The 20,477-nt window shown below is 37.2% G+C and overlaps 1 protein-coding gene across 1 annotated transcript; it reads right to left on the bottom strand.

Annotated features, from left to right (window-relative positions):
• Nucleotides 1-10,511: 10,511 nt before the first annotated feature.
• On the bottom strand, nucleotides 10,512-17,960 carry LOC139743933 (uncharacterized). The gene is made up of 7 exons (XM_071654400.1): nucleotides 17,787-17,960; nucleotides 16,941-17,139; nucleotides 16,067-16,185; nucleotides 14,308-14,400; nucleotides 13,458-13,668; nucleotides 12,539-12,645; nucleotides 10,512-10,702 (listed from the first exon to the last, which is right to left on the bottom strand). Exons 1-7 carry the CDS (start codon nucleotides 17,842-17,844, stop codon nucleotides 10,512-10,514), a joined length of 978 nt encoding a protein of 325 aa, XP_071510501.1. The 5' UTR covers nucleotides 17,845-17,960.
• Between the last annotated feature and the right edge of the window lie 2,517 nt (nucleotides 17,961-20,477).

Below are 20,477 nucleotides of genomic sequence, written 5' to 3'. Positions count from 1 at the left end.
TAGCGGACGTTAAAATAGTTATAATCTATATAGGGTAATGTTTTGACAGAGAGGTCACCGTTACATACAGCTTTTGGCTGCTCCTGAAATATTAGCCCTGTGAGATATAACGAAAAAGAAATTGCGTAGTTTGGAATTATTATTCCTCGTGCTGTTCCTTTTTTTTTCAAAAAGAGCCTGATTTGAAAAATTTGGTCTCCGCCGGGAATCGAATCCGGGTTCTTTGGTTTGGTACGCCTCTAATGATGGTAGGTTATGGCAGTGCGTCGCACGGGTTTGGTATTAACTACCTTCCTGTTCGCACCGAGGTAATCATTTTCGTCACTATTTCCCGAGGGTTATTTCTGGCAACATTATTGAATCCGACATGTATGATGATGTCGATCATGTCGATTGCTTCCTTCTCTCACGCAAGGTTGAATGTACATCCTCCGAGAGACTTTCACCTTAGTCGTCCTACAGCCAAATTTTAGACATGTTAGATGAAGCCTATGAACAAGCCACCCCAACAACGTCAGTCTGAAGCTAGTAGTTCAGAATTTCATATGTAGGCTACGCATGCCTTTGATTTTTCGGTTAGTCGAACGTTGCGACCACTTCTCATCTCCACAAAGTGAAAAGAATCCTTTGTTGGATTTGAAATGATGTGGGTTTTTCTCGTAAATCTATTGTCTTTTCCGTCGTCGTGTGCCGGGACTATACTGCTCTCGGAAGGTCTGGAATATGTAAACGACAAACCATGGTCACAGTGTAATTCCTCCCTTCTTTGGTGTGCCTGTTTTAGGAACGCTCAACGACTATAGCTTTTACTGCAGCCTTTTCCGATATTAAGAAATCACTATAATTGTAATTTGGGCTTTTATATGTTATCTGCTAAAGATTAGAAACAAGTAAATAAATAAGAAAAAACTGATCGATTTAGCTGCGCAATATTTGTGTATACGTAGTATGCATATTGCAAGTCTGTTTTGCAAGTACGCGTTATTTTTTTTTTCAAAATGAGATAGTTTAGTAATACTCGCCATTTCTCAAAGTATATGACAATTTCAGAATGCAGAAGTCAATACATCAAAAAAAAAAAATGAAAAAGAAGCCATTTCAATTCCAAACAATAGACTGTAAGCAACATAATCCAGTTAATGCGTAACTGTTTTTATATTAACTGCACCCTCGCCCCACATTCCTCCTAAATAACATTCAAATCATATTCAAATCATTTTCTCCAGAATATTTGTCTAGTTATCATAAGCTCCCTCTATTGGCAACAAAACGAAATCTACACTCGCACCAGTGTCAGATTCATTTTCAATTCAATTCAATTCAAACTTTATTTTCGCTTTTCTTTTTCCAACAGAATGTACAAGAAACAATATTACAAGTTTGACATGCGAGTAATAAAATAGAATGTACATAACCAGACAGGATGAACAACATATTCTTGTCTAAATGATCAGTACAAAAAAGATACATACAATCTGTATACACTCTGGGAGAAAAAAAAAAAGTGGAGGTACCCACTCAAAAGTACCCACTCATTTTGACAAGGCTGTTCATATTTCAGCCCTGCGAAATTAGTATTGGTTGATAAATTAGTGTAAAAGAAATGCTTTTCAGAGCGGACCAAAATAAATTTTAAGTAATTTTGATGAATGTGAGGTAGTATTATTTTTGGGTACAACAATAGTGCATGAGGTTTTTACAACAAACTTCGTGCTATCTAATTTTGACATGCATTTTATAAGTTTTTTTTTTTTTTAATGAAGACACAATCAGAATAATGGATATACCTTTGATTTTTCGGTGAGTCGAAAATGTTTTTCTGCCTTAATGACTGCACGTCGACTTGGAGTTCTGTAATTTATTTCCCTTTCCATGATATGAGTAGGAACTATTTTCGACGAAGATGAACAATTCGAGCAATGGCATAGATCATTATGACCATGTAGTTTCTTCTTTCCTTTGGTTTTCCTACCTTCGAACGGCTCAACTATCGAAACCTCTGCTGCAGCCATTGTTGATGTTACGAGCTCACTTTGATTGTAAGATTGCCCCCCCCCCCCCTTTTTTTTTTCTTCGTACGCATTATGCCGGACTAATTTCGCCGCAAAACATATGTGTATACGTAGTATGCTTATTGCGAGCCCGTTTTGCGATTGCGCGTTAATAATTTCATTTTTTTTTAATGAGAAGATTTACGGGCAGCATTTTTTCGAAGTATATAGGAAAATATAACAAGGGATGGAAACATGCAAATTACATTAAAAGAAGATGAAGAGGAAGAAAACCCATGTCCATGTCAAGCACAATCAAGTGTCATTAATCAAATTCATTGAATGAATATTGCAACGGGGTAACAAAAAATGGAAGAAAAAATGAATAAAGATTTTAATGACAAGCTATAATTTGAAGATCACGTTTCTTATAATTGAAATGCGTATTTAAATGTGCCAGTGCCTGATAGGGTTATGTACTTAATATCTTTGTTTAAAAGCGGATGTTTTGTTTTTTTTTTTTTGGGGGGGGGGGGGAGTGGTGTGTTACGTTAAACAATGAATTATGTTCAATCTAATTTATTTTCTACGTGTAATTGAAGTCAAAATAATAGATATAAAAATACATTAAAATATATCATGCAGAAAAAAAAATACCAAATAAGATATTGCAAGCATTAATTTCCATAAAACATTGCTGAAAGAAAATGATATCAACTGAATGATGGAGCGAACAGAGTTTGCCTTGGCGTTGTGAGAGTCCTGGGGGCGTCTCATAAAGCTGTTCGTAAAGTTACGAATGGATTACGAACGACTGGTGATCAGTTCTTGTGCTGAATTATTGAAATTCTGATAAGTATAGCACATCAGAACTGATCACCAGTCGTTCTTAAGTCGTTCGTAACTTCACGAACAGCTTTATGAAACAGTGATAAACTACATGTATTCCAACAAAATCCCATTCTCCTTCACTCTGACGTTGCCTTTACTCTGAAAAGGTTCTTAGACAAAAAATATCACAAGTATATTGTTCAACAGTGTGAGAGTACAAGTTCGTTAATTCTGATAAAACAATACAACAGTATTGAATTGTACAATACAGAACAAAAAGATACCAATCACTTACATATATCTGTGAAAATGAAAAAAAGAGAACTTGAATAAAGCCACAAAGGCCTTGTAAAGTAAGTTCCCTTATGTACGAGTATGCACAAAATAATTGATTTTCATTTTTAAAATGTACCTTTGTACACAAAATAATCTGGTCTCCAGAAGTACTCCAATATGATATATTTATTATGTACGATGACCTCTTCAATATAACCACCTAAGCATGGTGAGTACTTAATCTGTACACCGTATCAACTTCCAGGTTATATCCATGCAATGCACATTTTGAAAGTATGACATGGAATAGACCTAACTATAACTGAACAGTGTCTAATGACATATACCTGTACTCTGTAGGCAATTATAAACCTTTCCTCAGAACAATGCCTTCTTGAAAGCAAGATATTATTCAAGATGTTATACAAATTATTCGCTTGTAGAGGGAGACAGACTGAAGAAATTCAATACCATCTTCAATCATATACTTTATAAAACAATATAAAAATTCATTCAACTTAGTAACAGATGTCTAACCAATCGATTTGAAACTTATCACACATTTCATACATCATGCAATCAATTCAAATTATCTACACTGGTTCAAACCTTAGAATCTCGACTTCTCTATAGAACTTGTTGATTAAGGAAGCGGCAGCAATGGGCTAAAACTCCTAAACACGGCGGGTTGGTGTAAGGTGACTGGTGTAGAGACAATTTTACACCGCGGGGGCGTTGCTGTACGTGTTGCATATGTAACGTGAAATTGCCTTGGCCTCATTACGTGGATGCTGCAATGTATACATGTAGTCGTGACGAAGGAGGAGCTAATGGACATTGCAGTCGTTCCTTTGTTGCCTTTAATGATGCCGAGCTTTCGACCTTTTTACAGGTCTTCTACAGGGCTTGGGACGTGAACACAATTTGTATGCAATATCAGGACATATACATCAATATGATATATAAACACACGTAATTAAGACATGAAGGCAGTAGATGTTGCACGATGCCGGCTGGTGATAGAAGCTTTCGACCTCGGGTCTTCGTCAGCTTTATTGTTGAAGACAGATATGGCAATGGGTGCGGCATTAACTACCTTTTCGCACAGAAATATCATTAGTTTCATGATAATTTCCTGGGGTGGGTTTGTCTGGATGTGTTGTGTCGTTTGCATCCTTTTCCCACGCAAGGTTGTATCTTCTACTGACGAGGTTTTCCTTACGCTAAAGACTTAAAAATAAGTAATTTCATCAACTTCCGTCAGATGCCATACAGAACTTCATTTTACGTTTACATCATGTTTCCGGCGGCAACGGCAGCCCTCTTGTGCGCTGTGGGTCCAGATGGGATATTCTCTTGTTTTGTTTTTTTGTTTTTTGTTCTGTTTTGTTTTCCTCCGTATTCTACTTTTGTTCGTTCCAGTCCTCGCCGCAGTGAACATGAGAGTAGCTATCAGACAACTTTTTCATGGCGTCTGGTCAGGCTAGACTACACAGAAATGTCCGTCGCGTCGCACTACGGATCACCTGTAAGTTCGATTTGTTCCGTTTACCATGTTTTATTTCGACTTTTAAAGTTTCTCCTGAGCGCCGAGAGTGCCGTGGCATTTTTTTTTTTTTTTTTTTGTGAGGGTTTAAAAATCTGACCGGGCTACCCCGGCAATAACGGCCTGTCACGTTTGCCCGTCGCGTTCCAACGCGTTATCTCCCGTCCATCCCGTTTTGTCCACAGTGGTCTGAAACGTGACTGCCCTGGCTGCCGGGAACATGGTGCAAGGGCAGCATTATGTACGTACCTGCGATTTTCGGTTAGTCTTGAGTTTCTATCACTTCTTCATCACCGAGTTAAAAACAGTCTGTTGTTGGATTTGAAGCGATGCGAGTTTTTTCTTGTAATATGGCATCTTTTCCGTTATAGTAAAGATAAACCGGAACTATACTGCACTCGGAATATCCGGAATCTGTGCTACGACAAACCATGGCAACAATGTAGCTCCTCACTTCTTTGATGTGCTTGGTATCAAAACCCTGAACGACAAGAGCTTTATTTGTTGTTTGTCTTTATTTCCGTCTTCAGATTAAAAAAAAAGAAGAATACACACAAATTGCGTATACAGTAACACGTACCGTATGAAGAAACGGGGAACTGCCCGTATAGTCATATCTGCAAAATATGACTGTTCTTCCACAGGGTCCCGAGCTTTGACTGTGGTCATTTATGATGTCATGAGATAACTTTGAATGTATCATGGGCTTTTATGATATGTCATGCCTGATTGATTTCGCCAAGCAAAATATAGTTGCCAACAGGACATGCACGGGAGACGTGACTGCAATGCTGAGTTGCACCCCTTTAATTATGCTTTCGGGCTGATTGCCCTTCGTAAGAATATACAATGACAATGTGTAATAACAACATTTAGCTAGAAACAGCCACGGTATGAAATCAAACTAAACTCAGCTGACTATAAATATATCAATTCTATAAATTAATATCCTTAAACATAATTAACTTATGAGACATAAACAATAATACAACGTGTTTTTTAACAGATACGAATAACAAACAAACGTAATATTACTAAATACAATATACAAAACGGAACTTACTCTGTTCCTGCTGAGTACGGTCGTAGTGTTGTCTATGTGAAGATTATAACCGGGTATGTGTGTGTGTGGGGGGGGGGGGGAGGAGCGGGGAGGAGTGTTCTGTGATGGGGCTCGTTCCATTTTATTTATTATAAGCTATAAAATAATACTCATTTTTTTAAACATCCAGAAACCATTTGTGAGATATGAGAAAAGAAAGAGAAATCGGTGCGTAGCTTTGACATCATTATTCCTCTCACTGTTCCTCGTCGTCGGAAAAGTGCAAGAGTTGAAAAATTGGTCTCCGCCGGGAATCGAATCCGGGTCTTTGGCATGGAACGCCAACGCCTTAAACCACTCGGCCATGGAGACGTCATATCGTTTCAGGCAGGCCCAAGCTCGATAACCCGACGGACCAACTTTTCAACCCTTTTGCGCATGTTCCTTTTTAGGACAGAAAGTTTTGAATAACAACCAGCCGGGTGCTACGGCTGGATCTTCCAATGAGATTCACGTATCGGTGAATTGGGATAATGTTTTGCGAAAGAAATCACCGCTACAACAGCTTTTTGGCTGTTTGTGAGTTTTGCGATATTATGTAATGAGATATATACATGAGTGCGTTTTGCGAGTTTCACTCCGCTGGCTATTAAACACAGACCTTCCAATCAAAGTTTTGCCTCCCGACGGTGAAAACGGATCGACGCCCAGTATTGTTTATTAACAAAATGCTGTCATAGGAATGAGAGAGAGAGAGAGAGAGAGAGAGTAATTTGACGTGCGTCCTTTGAACAGTGGAATTTTCTGTTTTGCTGATTTTTGTCAATAGTTTGCTTGTGTTTTAGTTGATATCGTTTTCAGTCCTGGGGTATTGATATCGAGAAGGTCCGAAGGAATATGAATGGATGTGTGTGTGTGTGTTTGTGTGTGTGTGTGTGTGTGTGTGTGTGTGTGTAACGTATAACAACATATCTGAAATACAGCTTGAAATATTTGTTTGTTTTGTTGTTGTTGTTTGGTTTCCATATAACAATACTCTGTGAAACTGAAATTTTATGTTTTTCTCAAAAAAATAAGCAATACATTATGGAAACGCAAGATATTGTATATGACATGCAGGAAGAACCCTTTACTTCGATGAAATCGAAGAAGTTGGCAGTAAAATATACATTAATGTCCCATTAAACTATTAAATGACCATTGTGTAGATGTACCAGAGTAGGCCTACTTACAAGCTATATTCACAAGCAAAGATTATGTTATATTAGTTCAAACTGATTCAGTATATGGGTAGAGATTGTGCTAAACATTTTATTGTAATTTAGATCATTATTCAATAAGGAATAGAAATTTCAGTTTGCTGAATACTCCAGGTTACATAAAATTCAAATTAAAAAAATTCAACTGTGTCACACATTTGAAATATGATTTTTTTTTTTTTTTTTACATCGGCAAGTTCAATGAATTACAAGAATAGCCTTGAGTTTTATCTCTAAGTATGCTGTAATGATTATCAACAACAAAACGAACATAAGAATCTAAAAGTGGAACTGCACTGGAAGGGGAAGTAAGATAATATTTTAGTGTACTATAATTAAGTATACTGCACTACTTGATTTAACGACTTTACATGTTGTGCAGGTTTTGGTGGATATTAGAGGATTTTTTTTTTGTAAGTTGAAAGTGTAGTTGTCATATCTAATTGCCATAGATGTGATATTCTTATTTTGAATCTACGTTTACTTCATTGGTATTGTACTTTATATGATTGTATTTTTATCTATGACATTTGTTTGTATTTTAAATGTGTAACATTCTTTGCATTTTATTGTGATTTATGCATGTATGTGGAACCTGCGCAAATCACCTCTGCTGAACAGGGTGCTGCAATCTATGATGTCAAAATAAAGTCAGTCACTCAAGCAATAGCCATTCTCTTGCTCTAGTTTGTTTTAAATCAAAGACCAAAGGTGTTGAATGAGTTTTTATTTTTATTTTACTACGACTCGTTAGATTATATCACATGTGTGTACATTGTCTACATATCCCATGAATGCTTATATGTTGTATACATAATATATAAACCCCTAAAAAAAGTTTGGAAATCTGAGTTTGATCAATCATTTCTCATTTTTCCTTAGAAATAATTCATTTGTGCTTAGTACCACAAAACGAGTAATTCTCTTTAAAATGATACCATACTAGTTATGATTTCCCTTTACATGGAGATGCATTGCTTACAAATATGAGGTAAAGTCAGAATCGAAAAGCTGCAAAATTGCCCAATTTTTGACGTCCCTAATGGAGTTTCCTCGTTATGAGTGAGTTCCCCATTATTTCTTTGGTTTTCATTTACTGTAACATCAGCATTTTTATAGAGTGAAACATGTATGCGTTCAACCAAACAGATAAACAACACACACACACACACACACACACACATACAAACACAAACGATCATGACTCAAACCATTTTATCTCACAGAACCTCGCCACATTAACCACAACAAAGACATAAAAATGTGAAATGGCATGGTCTTGATTTTATTGGAGTTTCATCTTTATTTTGTCTTCATTTTGTCGTTATTTTGTCTTTACTTTTTGTTTACTTTCTCTTTATATTGTCAATGAACATGATCGGGGCTCAGTATCTGGTGGACGACCCAAGTGTTTGCACCACCGCCTGGCACCGTGTCCTCATGCTGTTGATTAGCTTCGCGATTCGCTGCTGAGGAATGGCGTTTCACTCGTCAACCAGTATCTGACGGAGTCCTGCCAATGTCGTTGCATTTGTGACCCTCTTCCCCACAGCTCGGCCAAGTTGATCCCAAAGATGTTCCATGGGGTTGAGGTCGGGGCTGCATGCAGGCCAGTCCATTCTAGTGACGCCCTCTCTCTCTCGAGAGAGAAAGTTGCGCACAAGTTTCGCTATATGTGGTCTTGCGTTGTCATCTTTTTGAAACATCTCGAGTGGTCTTGCGTTGTCATCTTTTTGAAGCATCTCAGCTTCAATTTGCCGTATGGAGCGGGCTTTTTGAAAATTGCTTACACGTGGCATGATGTACAACCATACAACTTGATGAGCTATCAAAATTGCCTGGCATGGCTTCACTGAAAACTTGAATTTGAAGTTAAGATGTCTGTTGAAATTTGCCTTCATGGCTGACCAGTTGAGAACAAAAGACATAACACAAAAGAACATATCCTCTATTTACTCTTCACAAACATTCTCATTCATAAGGACCGTTCTTGTTCATTTTGCAACTTTCAATGCAGACCTTATCAGACACTTTTGTGTACAGCCCTTTACTTGATAGCATAATCATAATGAGTAGGATATCGTTTTAAAGAAAATTTAATAATCTTTCCATTGATATCAAGCATATATTGTATAGTGCTTACACACTGGAGAAATTTGCGACTGAAGTCAGATTTCCAAAATTTTTTTGAGGTTTATATATATATACATATACATGATACAATACATACATATATATATATATATATATATATATATATATATATAATATGCATATATATTGACAGTATGTAAATAGATTCAATAACATATATTATTGGGAATTCGTGTGACCTATACTAGTTGTATTGGTTGGTAAGGAATCATGGAAATATGGGTCACTTGGTCATTCGGTACCGAAAAGGAGGATAACACACGCTGAAGAATGCCTGTGTGTATGCATTGATTGATGTAATCTACAGCCGTCACGTTCAGACACGAAATCCTGCCATTACTGGAGACAGAATGCTGTCTCCAGTAAAACGCTTACACTGTATAGTGTGTGTAAGTTTGTTTTCCACACGTTTAGATACAGAAATGAACTTAAAAACAAACGATGTGTTGTGACTCTAAGGCTAGTTTTCCAGGGATAGGTTGTATACGATCCTACACACAAGTACAAATTGTAGCATTGGGAAACACATTTTAAAAAAAGGAATGTTCTTTGCCCGTAGTAAACCATGTTTTCTTGTGCGCACGTCTCCTTTTAATGGACTTCTCAACGAATGGTATAATCGTTTTTGATAATTATTAATCAAGATGGTACCCAAAACGACTCATTTAGATATGCATTTTTTTTTTCCTGGACAAAGTAACAATATCTGAATTTGCATTGGTTAAAATCAAATTGAAAGTAATTATAACTTTATGTTTATCGTAATCGTAACTACTTGGCCTGTACAAGTAAAGCAATAGTGAGAGCTATATGGAGATTATCCAGTTTCATAACTTATTCTTTGTTTATTCGTTTCATTATTGTAAATAACTAGAAATCGGACACAACAGCATATTACAAAATTACATATAAATTGATATTTCTCTGAAGAGTTATAAATCAATTTTCTTTTCATTGGATAGTATCCATACAATGTATTTTAATTCATACAGTGCATTCTTTGATATTTTTCCATAATCAAGGATTAATTTGTCAAACGCAGATCAAACAAAGAAAATGTGCAAGAGGCGGCTTTCATAATATTAGCAAAGTTTGGCTGGAAAGGTGACGTCCAGGCAAATAATTAACACACCAGGAGGGAGGGGAGAAGACCTAAAGTCAAACGGGACAGAAGCAGCAACTATAGATCGAAAATAATAATGATTATGATGATAATAATAATGATAATAGTAATAATAAAACATCTGAAAGACAGAGGTACAGTCGCATTTTCAACTGTTCCGTCGTTGAGACAAACTCAATCGTAATTTTTTGTGTGCTTGCGTCGGGAAATAAAGAAATAAAGGACTATAGGTTGAGAAGACGCGTTTCCATGACAGCATCAACCTGTACTGCTACGTGTCAAAGGTCACTCAATACCCCATGTAAACAGCTATGGGAAGCAGAGCGAGCAGCTTGGTAAAGAATGCCACAGCAAGTGCTTCCGGAGCGCTGCTGCTCGTGGTCATTTCCATCTCCATGGTAACATCGTCATCCATCGAGTCCATGGGCATGAATTGAAACCGGATGTGGTCGCCATCCATGATACGCGTTTCCGTCAGATCTGTCGAGGTTAGGAGCAAACCATGATGTGCATTGTGTTTTCTGTGGTGTCCAGATATCCTCAAGGCAAAGAATATCAATTACTACTGTGTACGAATTCTATTTCTTCATGTTGCACTGGTTGCCTGTCAAACATGGTACATTGTAGGTTAGCTTATAAACTACCTATGCATACATGTCAACATCATTTGTGACCGTGCACCTCAAAACAAACAAAAAGTCGCCAGACATGAATTTTTAGTGAAGACCATATCCTGAAAGAGCAGACTTTAAGCTTTAAAATGATGTATAACTCAAATCAAATGGACTCTCCTAACCTATCTAAATATTGGAAAGAAAGCACAAACTCAGGAAAAGTGTGAACTGAGAAAAGAGGCTCTTAAGTACAGTGTCTATTCAAGCGCTTAATCTTTACCAAACCGTGCTGGCTGTGTGATGAATGGGACAAAAAACAGGAAGTAAACCACCAGAGTAACAACAATGAAGGGATTAGCAGATTAAACTGAAATTAGGCATGCCTCATTAACACATTCTGTCCATAATTAATTTTAACTGTCAAAGCAGTAGCACTATCCTTTCAAAAGTTATTAGAGTCGAAAGTGAAGAGTGTGGACAGGGTTTTTTCAGAAATGAAAAAGGGATTCTAAAGACACACATAATCACACTATTCTACCAAAAAAGTTCGAGACAAACTGCTAAAAAAACACACTTTCCTGCCCGTTTTATGATACCAAATTTTAGCATAATGTAAAAGAAGACCCGTTCTTTCAGAAAATATGAAAAAGTCAAGTTCGGCTAGGTTGACCCATTTCACTTATTTTCAGTCCTCACGCAAAATCAGTGTGTGCGACTTTATGTTCGTTTTGAGGTGCACAGTCACATTTAGCTCCTCATTATTTGCAACAGCTCCTCCAGGAATATCAACCTTCCAGACAACTTCGATCAAGCCCCAAACCATTATTATTACACCGTACTATGTAGTAACTAAAGGGGGTATCTCGCTGATCGGCGAATGTTTGCGGGCTTAAAGAATTCTAGGGAATTTTGATTTATTTATTTATTCATTTTTATTTATCTTTTTTTTTTTGCCATGGTTTCTTACCAGTGTTGTAATCAAATTCGTAAACAATTGCAGTCAAATTCGCATACTCGTTCCACTGTGGTAAAGAGTTTGCGAATTTAATTGCAATTGTTTACGAATTTGATTACAACTGTTAAACTCTGAAAGTCCCTATAGAATTCGCTGCGCTCGAAAAACATTTGCCGCTCAGTGAGATACCCCTTAAGACTATTAGTATTATGGTCAACGATCTTTTCAATATCCAATACCTCATCTTTGGAATCAGCTCCCTAATGATAATATTATGAGAGCATGTTTACCACTAGTACTTAGTTCAAGTCTTCATTGAAGTTTCATCTGTTTGTGAAGTAATTGACACTGTTTTCTAAACTCTTACTTTAATGAAGGTGCAGTTTGATATATTATTTTTTCTCTTTTGTTTTTGTGTGTTCTTATACATGTATCTGAAGTCTTTTCACGTTTCTTAAAAAGCGCTTGGAGACGTAAATGTAATTTGCGTTCTATAAAAGTGGTTTATTGTTATTTGTTTACGAAAAATTCGGAAACTTTCCGAGGTCAGATTCCTGAATCATGCATGCTGAAACTGAATCGTTGATAGTTATTCACGGAGTTATCTGGAGTTCCTTTCTCAAATACTACGGATGCTCATGGATGAGCCATTTCTCTAAAGAAAACAGAACTGTACCAAAAACAAATGATGCGAGCAAAATAATAGTGACAAGTAAACGACAGGTTCCAGAAAGCACGGGGACTCACCAAGAGGTAATCTTTCGCCGTTGGTGGCGTTGTACGGGGTCCACACGTAGCCGTCTTGATTCGGGAGAGTGTTGAGAATTGTAACCTGGTCATTCTGTGTTTCCGAGCTTGGAAAAAAAAAAAAAGGAAAAGAGGAGTGAGTAAATATTAAAACAGAACGAACTCATGCGCATTCTTTACTTGTCGACATGACCTTTACAAACAACCAACCAACTGAAGGCTATAACTATATCAAACTACTTTCTCTTTCTCTTTCTTTCCGTCTCTTTTCCGATCTATCTCTTTCTCTTTCATGTTTTCCCTACACTCTACTCTCTAAAAAAAAATCGAGTGAAAATTTTCACTCTAAAAAGAGTGAATACAAAAAAGAGTGAATTTCGAGTAAAATTGGAGTGAATTTTGAGTGAAAATGCTCATTTTCACTCATTTTGGAGTGACGTCAGGGATCACTCCAAAATCTTCGAGTGATCCCTGACGTCACTCCAAAATGAGTGAAAATGAGCATTTTCACTCAAAATTCACTCCAATTTCACTCGAAATTCACTCTTTTTTGTATTCACTCTTTTTAGAGTGAAAATTTCACTCGATTTTTTTTTAGAGAGTACGAAATTAAATGCTAAATAAACATTCTGAATGTAGTCTCTTCTCTAGCCTTTTTGTTGAATGTTAAATCTCACACTAAACAGGTTATGTTTAACCCTCAACATGTTAAACTACCATTTCAAAAAAAATATATATATATCCAACATGAAGAATGTTATATTTAGTATTATAGTACAATAAATTGATAATTATAATTCTTGCAATATATGATGATTATATATTACAAAAATTATCCTTTACAGAAAGGTTGGAGGAGTTAAAAGCATTAGAAATTTCGATTTACCATTTCATTTTGAAAGTGTTCCTGTAGCTTTACCTGATTTTAATGGGAACTTGTTCGCTTGCTGTCATGACGGCATCAAGGAGCGATTCCTGGGAGACATTAGACAGGACTAACTGCTTACAGACTGGCTGGAACCTGGTGCCGTTTGTGAAATTCTGGGTGTTTTCCGACGACACGGTGAGGTAAAACACGCCGTACGTCAATGGCATGTTCGGCTGAATATCAGGTGCATTCAGACATTCACCTGGAACATTGTGGAATACGAGAAAGCGCAATAGATACAGTATAAAAGCCCAAAAGGACAATTGCAGACTGGAAAGTCGAATAAGTTAATTTTTGATGTAGTCAGTCCTTTGCCACTGACTCTTTGATCGCAAACTTGCACCTTTCGAGCAAAAATAAAGAATAGGCAAAGTAAATAAATAAAGAAATAAATGAAAAGCTCAAAAGAAAAATCGTACACGTTGATTTGACTTCATGAATGAATTGATACGTTTATGTGATATGTATAGGAAACCCTATATATAATTGAATATATAGATGAATTCTCAGAATATGCTTTTCTTTACTTTTTAAAAATGAATTTCACCAGTTCCATGCAGAGTACACAGTAAAATTCAGAGTCAGTGATTGATGAGGATGACCGCTGAACGGGGGTGGGGGGGGGAGGTGGGGGGAGGGGTTGCGCTTCTCATCCCCTCTCTTTTAGGTCTTGAAAAAAAATGGCGCAAAAAAAAAAACCCAACACCAATGACGTTCAGAAGGACTGGTCCTGTCCCCCCCCCCCCCCCGAAAAAAAACAACAACTATAAACTAAAGATAATAAACATTCAACTTCCCTTGGATGAGATGATAATTTCTGACACAAATACGGTTGACTCACCCTCGTAAGTCCGATTATGATTGCCGCTGGACATCACTTCGGTGAAACTCCATATATAAGCAGAGCCCTCTACGGGATACAGGAAGTCAACACCTGGTGGACGGCAGGATGAAAAATGGTTGTTGAACTTTAACGTCCAATGATCTTTCTCGGAAAGGTCGAAGGGCGAGAGAATGTAAAGGGTAGGCACAATTCAAACGTAGCTACAGAGACAGATTACCCAAATGCTAAACGAGTCCTAAATAGCGACTAAGACATCGAAGTTTTTTTTTTTTTTTTTCTAAACGTCTTGCATGTAATATATGACTCTAACCATAGTGTCAAGCATTGGTTTGCTATGATGTCATGTTAAAGGGATAGTCAATTGGTGGAGATGAGGATTGGGCTTTTAACTTTTTGCGAGATACCAAGAAACCACTTATGAAATAGTTCAGTTCAGTTCAGTTTTTATTTCTGCATTTCCAAATCAATACAAATCAACAAATCAACAAAATACTTACATAGTCATTTACACAGCTAACATTCGTAACGTTTGGATCTTAAATACATTTTCTTTTTTTCAAGAACGAATATCATATATGAAAGGAAGCAATAGGAAATGATAACAATGAAATGCAGGGGACCATCATCATAAGCTTAGCTTGACGAGGAAGATGGCCCCAGGTAAAGAGATACATAAAGAAAATCTTGCCACTCACTGAGTGGGGGGTAATTGTGCGACGGGCACAATAAAGTACACTTTTAAAGTACACGAAGGGCACAATAAAGTGCAGAGCATACCATTCTAAGAAGAATTCACAGTTTATTTGATGCATCGGTTTTAGAATGGCTGAGACACCTAAAAACAAAGTAAAACAAAGCGATCCTAATAAAAGGATCCCACCTTGTAGGATTGCTCTGTTTTGGATATCTCAGCCATTTCAAAACCAGTTTTCATCAAACAAATGGTGAATACCTCTGGGAATTACATGTTCTTTTATAGTTCATCAGAGGTTTCTCGTTATCTCACCAAAATGCTGGAAACGTGAAATTATAGGTCTTAACTAAAACTATACGAACCCTTTAAAGCCAGAACAATAATACCTACAATGTTGTTGAGTAAATTTGATGGGGAAAAATAGAAACGAAAATGAAAATGACACGATTCAGTGTAATTCAAACGTCACAATTTGAATGATTGATAAGCACATCAGACTGCACATGGAAACATCAAAGGAAATGAGCAGTGGTACAGTATTATATTTCATAAAAATCATAAATATTGTGGTACAAGTCAAGTTGTGTTGTTGGGCTGGAAAGAACACAGTGTCCCACCGTGTGAACACATTGTGAACACAGTGTGAAATCTCTTCACATTATCAAATTCGAGTGATTTAACAATGCGAATACATTGCTTGCGAATCATCAATTTGCATGCAGTAAGGAATAAATCATTGATTTGTGAATTCTCTGAAAACCACACCACAGTGTGAATTCATCTTAACACTGTGAAATTAGAGTGTTTTCAGGAGCGGATCCAGGAATTCCGTAAAGAGGGGGCACGTTTACAAAATCAAAGGGGGGCGCACGCACCCCTCCCCCCATTTTTTCTTTTTATTTCTTTTGTTTCAACAAAAAATAAGGGGGGGGGGGCGTGCGCCGGTTGCGGTCCTCCCTGGATCCGTCACTGGTTTTCACATAGTCGACTATGTAAACACATTGTGAACACATTGTGAACACACTGTGGGACACTGTGTTCTTTCCAGCATGGATTACTCACCCACAGGCGTCATAGCACCCATTTCGTCGTATAAACCCCAGAAATAGTCGCTGTTGCCCATCAGGCCGTTGATAGTTGTAACGAAATGTCCGTACGTAGCATTAAGTTGAGCCTCAAAGCTGCGGAAAAGTCAATTAAAGCCATACACTCCATTTTATTTCTTATGTTTAAGTGTCGTACATGAAGTGGAACGCCAAGTTTTCATGCAAACAAAATGTTACCAATTATGTGACATTCAGGTATATTTGAAGTGGATATCAAGCAATCTGAAGTTTATATATTTTTACGGTACAGTAAACACTCCCGTTATAACGAACATGGTTATAGCGAGATTCCGGTTACAACGAAGCAAAATTCAGGCCGCAACATTTTCAGCTCTATGAATCTGTATTGTTTCATTTGTTCGGCTATAACGAAATTTCGATATAACGAGAGAAAACTGCTGGTCTCGAGGACATCGTTATAATCGGATTCCACTATATGTCACAAACAGTGATCATGGCGGTATCAACATAATAATTTGAATGCGTTTTTCAATGAAATGATAATGTTATTGTCCCGCTAGAGTGGATACATTGTGTGTGTCTATGCACGCTTTCCTAACCCGACTCGGAAAAGCAAGAAATCGTTTCCTTTGTATAATCATGATAAGAGTGTGGTCACAATCATAGACTTCATCAGTTATCCAGTCATTTCTTGTCAATGTCCCCGATTAACTCTGACGGTATAATAATGATAAGAACTAGGGGAGGAGGGATTATATCACTTTACCCCTCCGTAGACCACTGTCATTAAAGAAAGAAATCATACTGCATACAGACATGTTTCCAATGGAAAACTATGATCTACGGTCTGGAGAAAATGTCCAGCTTACGTGAAATTCATGCCATGCTGTTGTGACGCCGCAAGCATCCCTTGCCACAGGGTGGCGTTCTCCGGTACGCCGTACTGCAGCCGACAAAACGTCGAACCGTTCCCCTGACCATCCGCTGAAATGAAGCTTGTGATGATCGGGATGTTTTCGCTTGTCGGTCCGTACATACCCATTTCCATCGGGCACTCATTGTAACTTCCTTCATAAGAGAAAAAAAAAAAGCATTGTCAACAACACAGAGTATAAAATGAATGATATATTTGCCGTGTTGCCAGTTTACCGAATGCATCGTCACAAGATATAGTACAATCAAGAAAAAAAGTAGTTTATAACCCAGTAAAACACAGGGAAAATCAAGCAAAATCCTAGTATTGTATAAAAATGAATAACATTCATTTGATAATCAAACACCATCGTCAATCAGGGCAAATTGTCAATGGTGAAATTTTCTATTTCATCAGTTTATTGAATAACTTTGTTTATTGTATGGTTTCAGTATACTTTGAAGGGGAAAAAACGCTAGTTATAACTTTTCAAAGGGAAGAAGGGCGCGCCCACAAACACACACAAACACAACCATTGATCCCTGGCCAAAATTCTAATTTCATACATTGGGTTTAAGTTGAAAAAAGAAACCCGCAACTTTATGGAATAAAGACGGATCTCACTGAATTTAGAATAGTCACTATTCACAGTGATTCATCCAGGATTCTTCCAGACTATATCCAATGTTTTAGTAAATTGTTAAGTCTACAAACAGGTTAAACAAGTGCATTTCGTAACAACTGTAACAGACTCACACACTTTAAAAAAAGAAAACACTTTGTGAAGGTATACATAACATACCTTGAGTCAGAGCTGCCCAAACCAAGAAGAGTGATGTTGTCAGCAAAACTCTCGCCATGTTAGAAATACAAGGTAGTTGCACGGATACTCGGACTTTTTTTTAATCTTCCTCTTCCAGTACTCTGGGACTTTTGCATTGGGTCCGGATCAAAGAAGTGATGCGTTGCGACTGCTGAGGACTAGTTATCATGCCCAGTTTATGCCGCTAGTCGGACCCTACGTCATGTGGGCGTGCCAACAAGGCAGTCACATCCAGCCAATCGGGACATGATCTTTAGAAAACTGACGCTCGATCCCCAACCACGAAGTGCAGCGTATTTCCACAAAGAGCAAGCGGAAATGACAGCGAAAAAAAGTTACTGATGTTGTTATTATATTCATGCGATATATTAGTTTGGTGTAGTGGACATCAAAGTGGCCTCGTATGACTATGAGGATAGAAAACTAAGCAAAACTGATACAAACCACAAAATCAGTGGCTTAAAAAAACAGGGATTTAGGCCAAGAATGACAATCAGTGACGTGTCCCGCTTGCAATTTTTTAGCTTTTGGCCTAGTTTTCAAGGCTTAAACACGCTTGACAATTATATATCAATACTATAGTTATTTGTCTTTATTTCGTTACGCCAAGTCGCTGGTTATGAGGTGCTGGTAAATACACCCTGCTTAAACAACAACGCTCATGAAACGAAACATTATTGTATCACAGCTGGCATAATGATACCGATTTTCTAAAGCTTATAACTGTTATTGCAAACCTTCACATGGTGGATGTATGAATGTATCTGTACGTTGTTGTTGTTTTTTGCGAGCTCATTATTAATGAAACTGAATTGATATTAATTTAATTGTCAACAGTCGCATTTGACTCATTTCTTCCTCCCATTCGTCAGTGAATTTTCTTGTATTAGTTTTTCTCCCCCTGCCCCCCCCCCCGTCCCTCCCTTTCTCTGTCTATCTCTTATTGTTTTCACTCGTCTTGTTTTCTGCCACTTTCTTTCTTATTTTTTATCTTCTCATTTTTTCCTTTTCTTATAACGTTCCGTCTCAGTCTCCTTCTTATCTTCTTTCTTCATCTTTTTCTGACTTCCTCTGAAGTTTTTTTTTTTCTGAATCCTTATATTCTTCTACCACTCCTGTCAAGATACTCATACACACAAGCAGAGTGCCACCTTTATGTTTTCATGGAATTTTCACCCAGACGCTGTTTGTATGTCTATTATGTTCTAACCGGATACTGCTGCGAAATGTTTGGCTGATTCCATTGTGCCAAATTTTACCGTCAAACTTCCTACTCGCTTTTAGATGTGTGGGATCTTGTGATAAAGTAGACTAGCTAGAGCAGACCCAGTCTATCTTATCAAAGTTACAATCATCTGGCGCTATTTAAAGTCCTTGGTGGAAAATTACAGCGTTGTCATTGGTTTAGAATCCAACTATGATACACATTCCAATAGAAATAGGTAATAACCTGATTAGCTCAACATCTGTAAATAATGGCTCGTACACACACACACATAACTGGATAAAGACATTTTCTTCGATATTAACCAGCCACAACTCCCCTCCCCATGCAACCCCCCCCCCCCCCAAAAAAAAAAATGATAATAATAATTATATATAATTTATATTCTCTGTTCGGAATAAACACCACGCGAAGAAATCTAGCCATCCATCCAAACGAAATCCAGATCAAGGAAAGAAAACACTCAACACATTGGTGACGAGCATGTCACGTTTGTCAATGATGTGAAACGTATACGTCTCTCACTGTCAAGACATTACTGTATAGATGAATTGGTAGAACCAGGCATTACGACAGAGTAGTCGCCATAGCGACATATCCAGTTTGTTCTTAGTTTTGCGATGACCTTAGATATAGGACTAATAGCGATAACAACAGGAAGGAGCACGAGGTTTAAAGTGAAACAAGCTGATTCACAGATACATAAAAAATGGAATGCCCTGAACCTTTCATTTCCATCATGAAAAGAGAGACAAACTCAGAATCCTACATATTGAATTGCATAATATGAAGAGTTTGTTCGCAAAAACCGATAAGTCCATTTTTGAAGATTTTGAAGTACGACCTCTGTCATAAAGTACAAAATGATACCTTTTAAATGATATATTGGTCACTATATATAAAGGTACATTTTTGAAGTCATGGACAAAAGAAGCAAAAATTTTCTTATCATTCTCTTTATTTTTCTTGTTCTTTAATCGCAAATATCTCCATTTGGCAAATATGGACTTATCGGTTTTTGCAAACAAACTCTTCATATGTATTATGCATTTGTATATGTGCAAAAAAAAATCATATTATGTTTTCTTCATTTGTTACTCATTATCACATGTATTGTGTTAATATACTATTTTAACTTTCATTAAAAAATAAGTTCTGCTTATACATTGTAGATGAATTTCTCTATTCACAATTTTGATGAAAGTGAAAGTGAATTTGAATTTGAATTTGAATTTGAATTTGAAGTTGCATTGTATCTGAGTTTGAGGTTGGCATCTAAGTTCTGCGTTTGCCTATAATAGGTATGCGAAACAGCGGCATTTTGCATTTTCTTTTTTATTGTTTCTCTCAGCCATGTTTTGTTTTTGCGTCCTTCCGCTTGTTCTGACGTTCAGCAACGTTTCAATATACAAATCATTCCGCTTTGTAGCCACAACAAGCACTGA

The sequence above is a fragment of the Diadema antillarum genome, unplaced genomic scaffold (assembly GCF_040938485.1).
Source record: "Diadema antillarum isolate AM-2024a unplaced genomic scaffold, OU_Dant_1.0 seq00001122_RagTag, whole genome shotgun sequence".
Lineage (NCBI taxonomy): Eukaryota > Metazoa > Echinodermata > Echinoidea > Diadematoida > Diadematidae > Diadema > Diadema antillarum.
This window is presented reverse-complemented; position numbering and strand designations above follow the sequence as displayed.

Bases quoted from the DNA above. Each gene is read 5' to 3' on its own strand.
- LOC139743933 (XM_071654400.1), bottom strand. From the start codon at position 17,844: ATGGCGAGAGTTTTGCTGACAACATCACTCTTCTTGGTTTGGGCAGCT. The intron at 13,669-14,307 runs GTGAGTCAACCG...ACAATGTTCCAG, and splicing joins TCATAATCGGACTTACGAGG to GTGAATGTCTGAATGCACCT. The intron at 10,703-12,538 runs GTGAGTCCCCGT...TAACCTCGACAG, and splicing joins CGGCGAAAGATTACCTCTTG to ATCTGACGGAAACGCGTATC.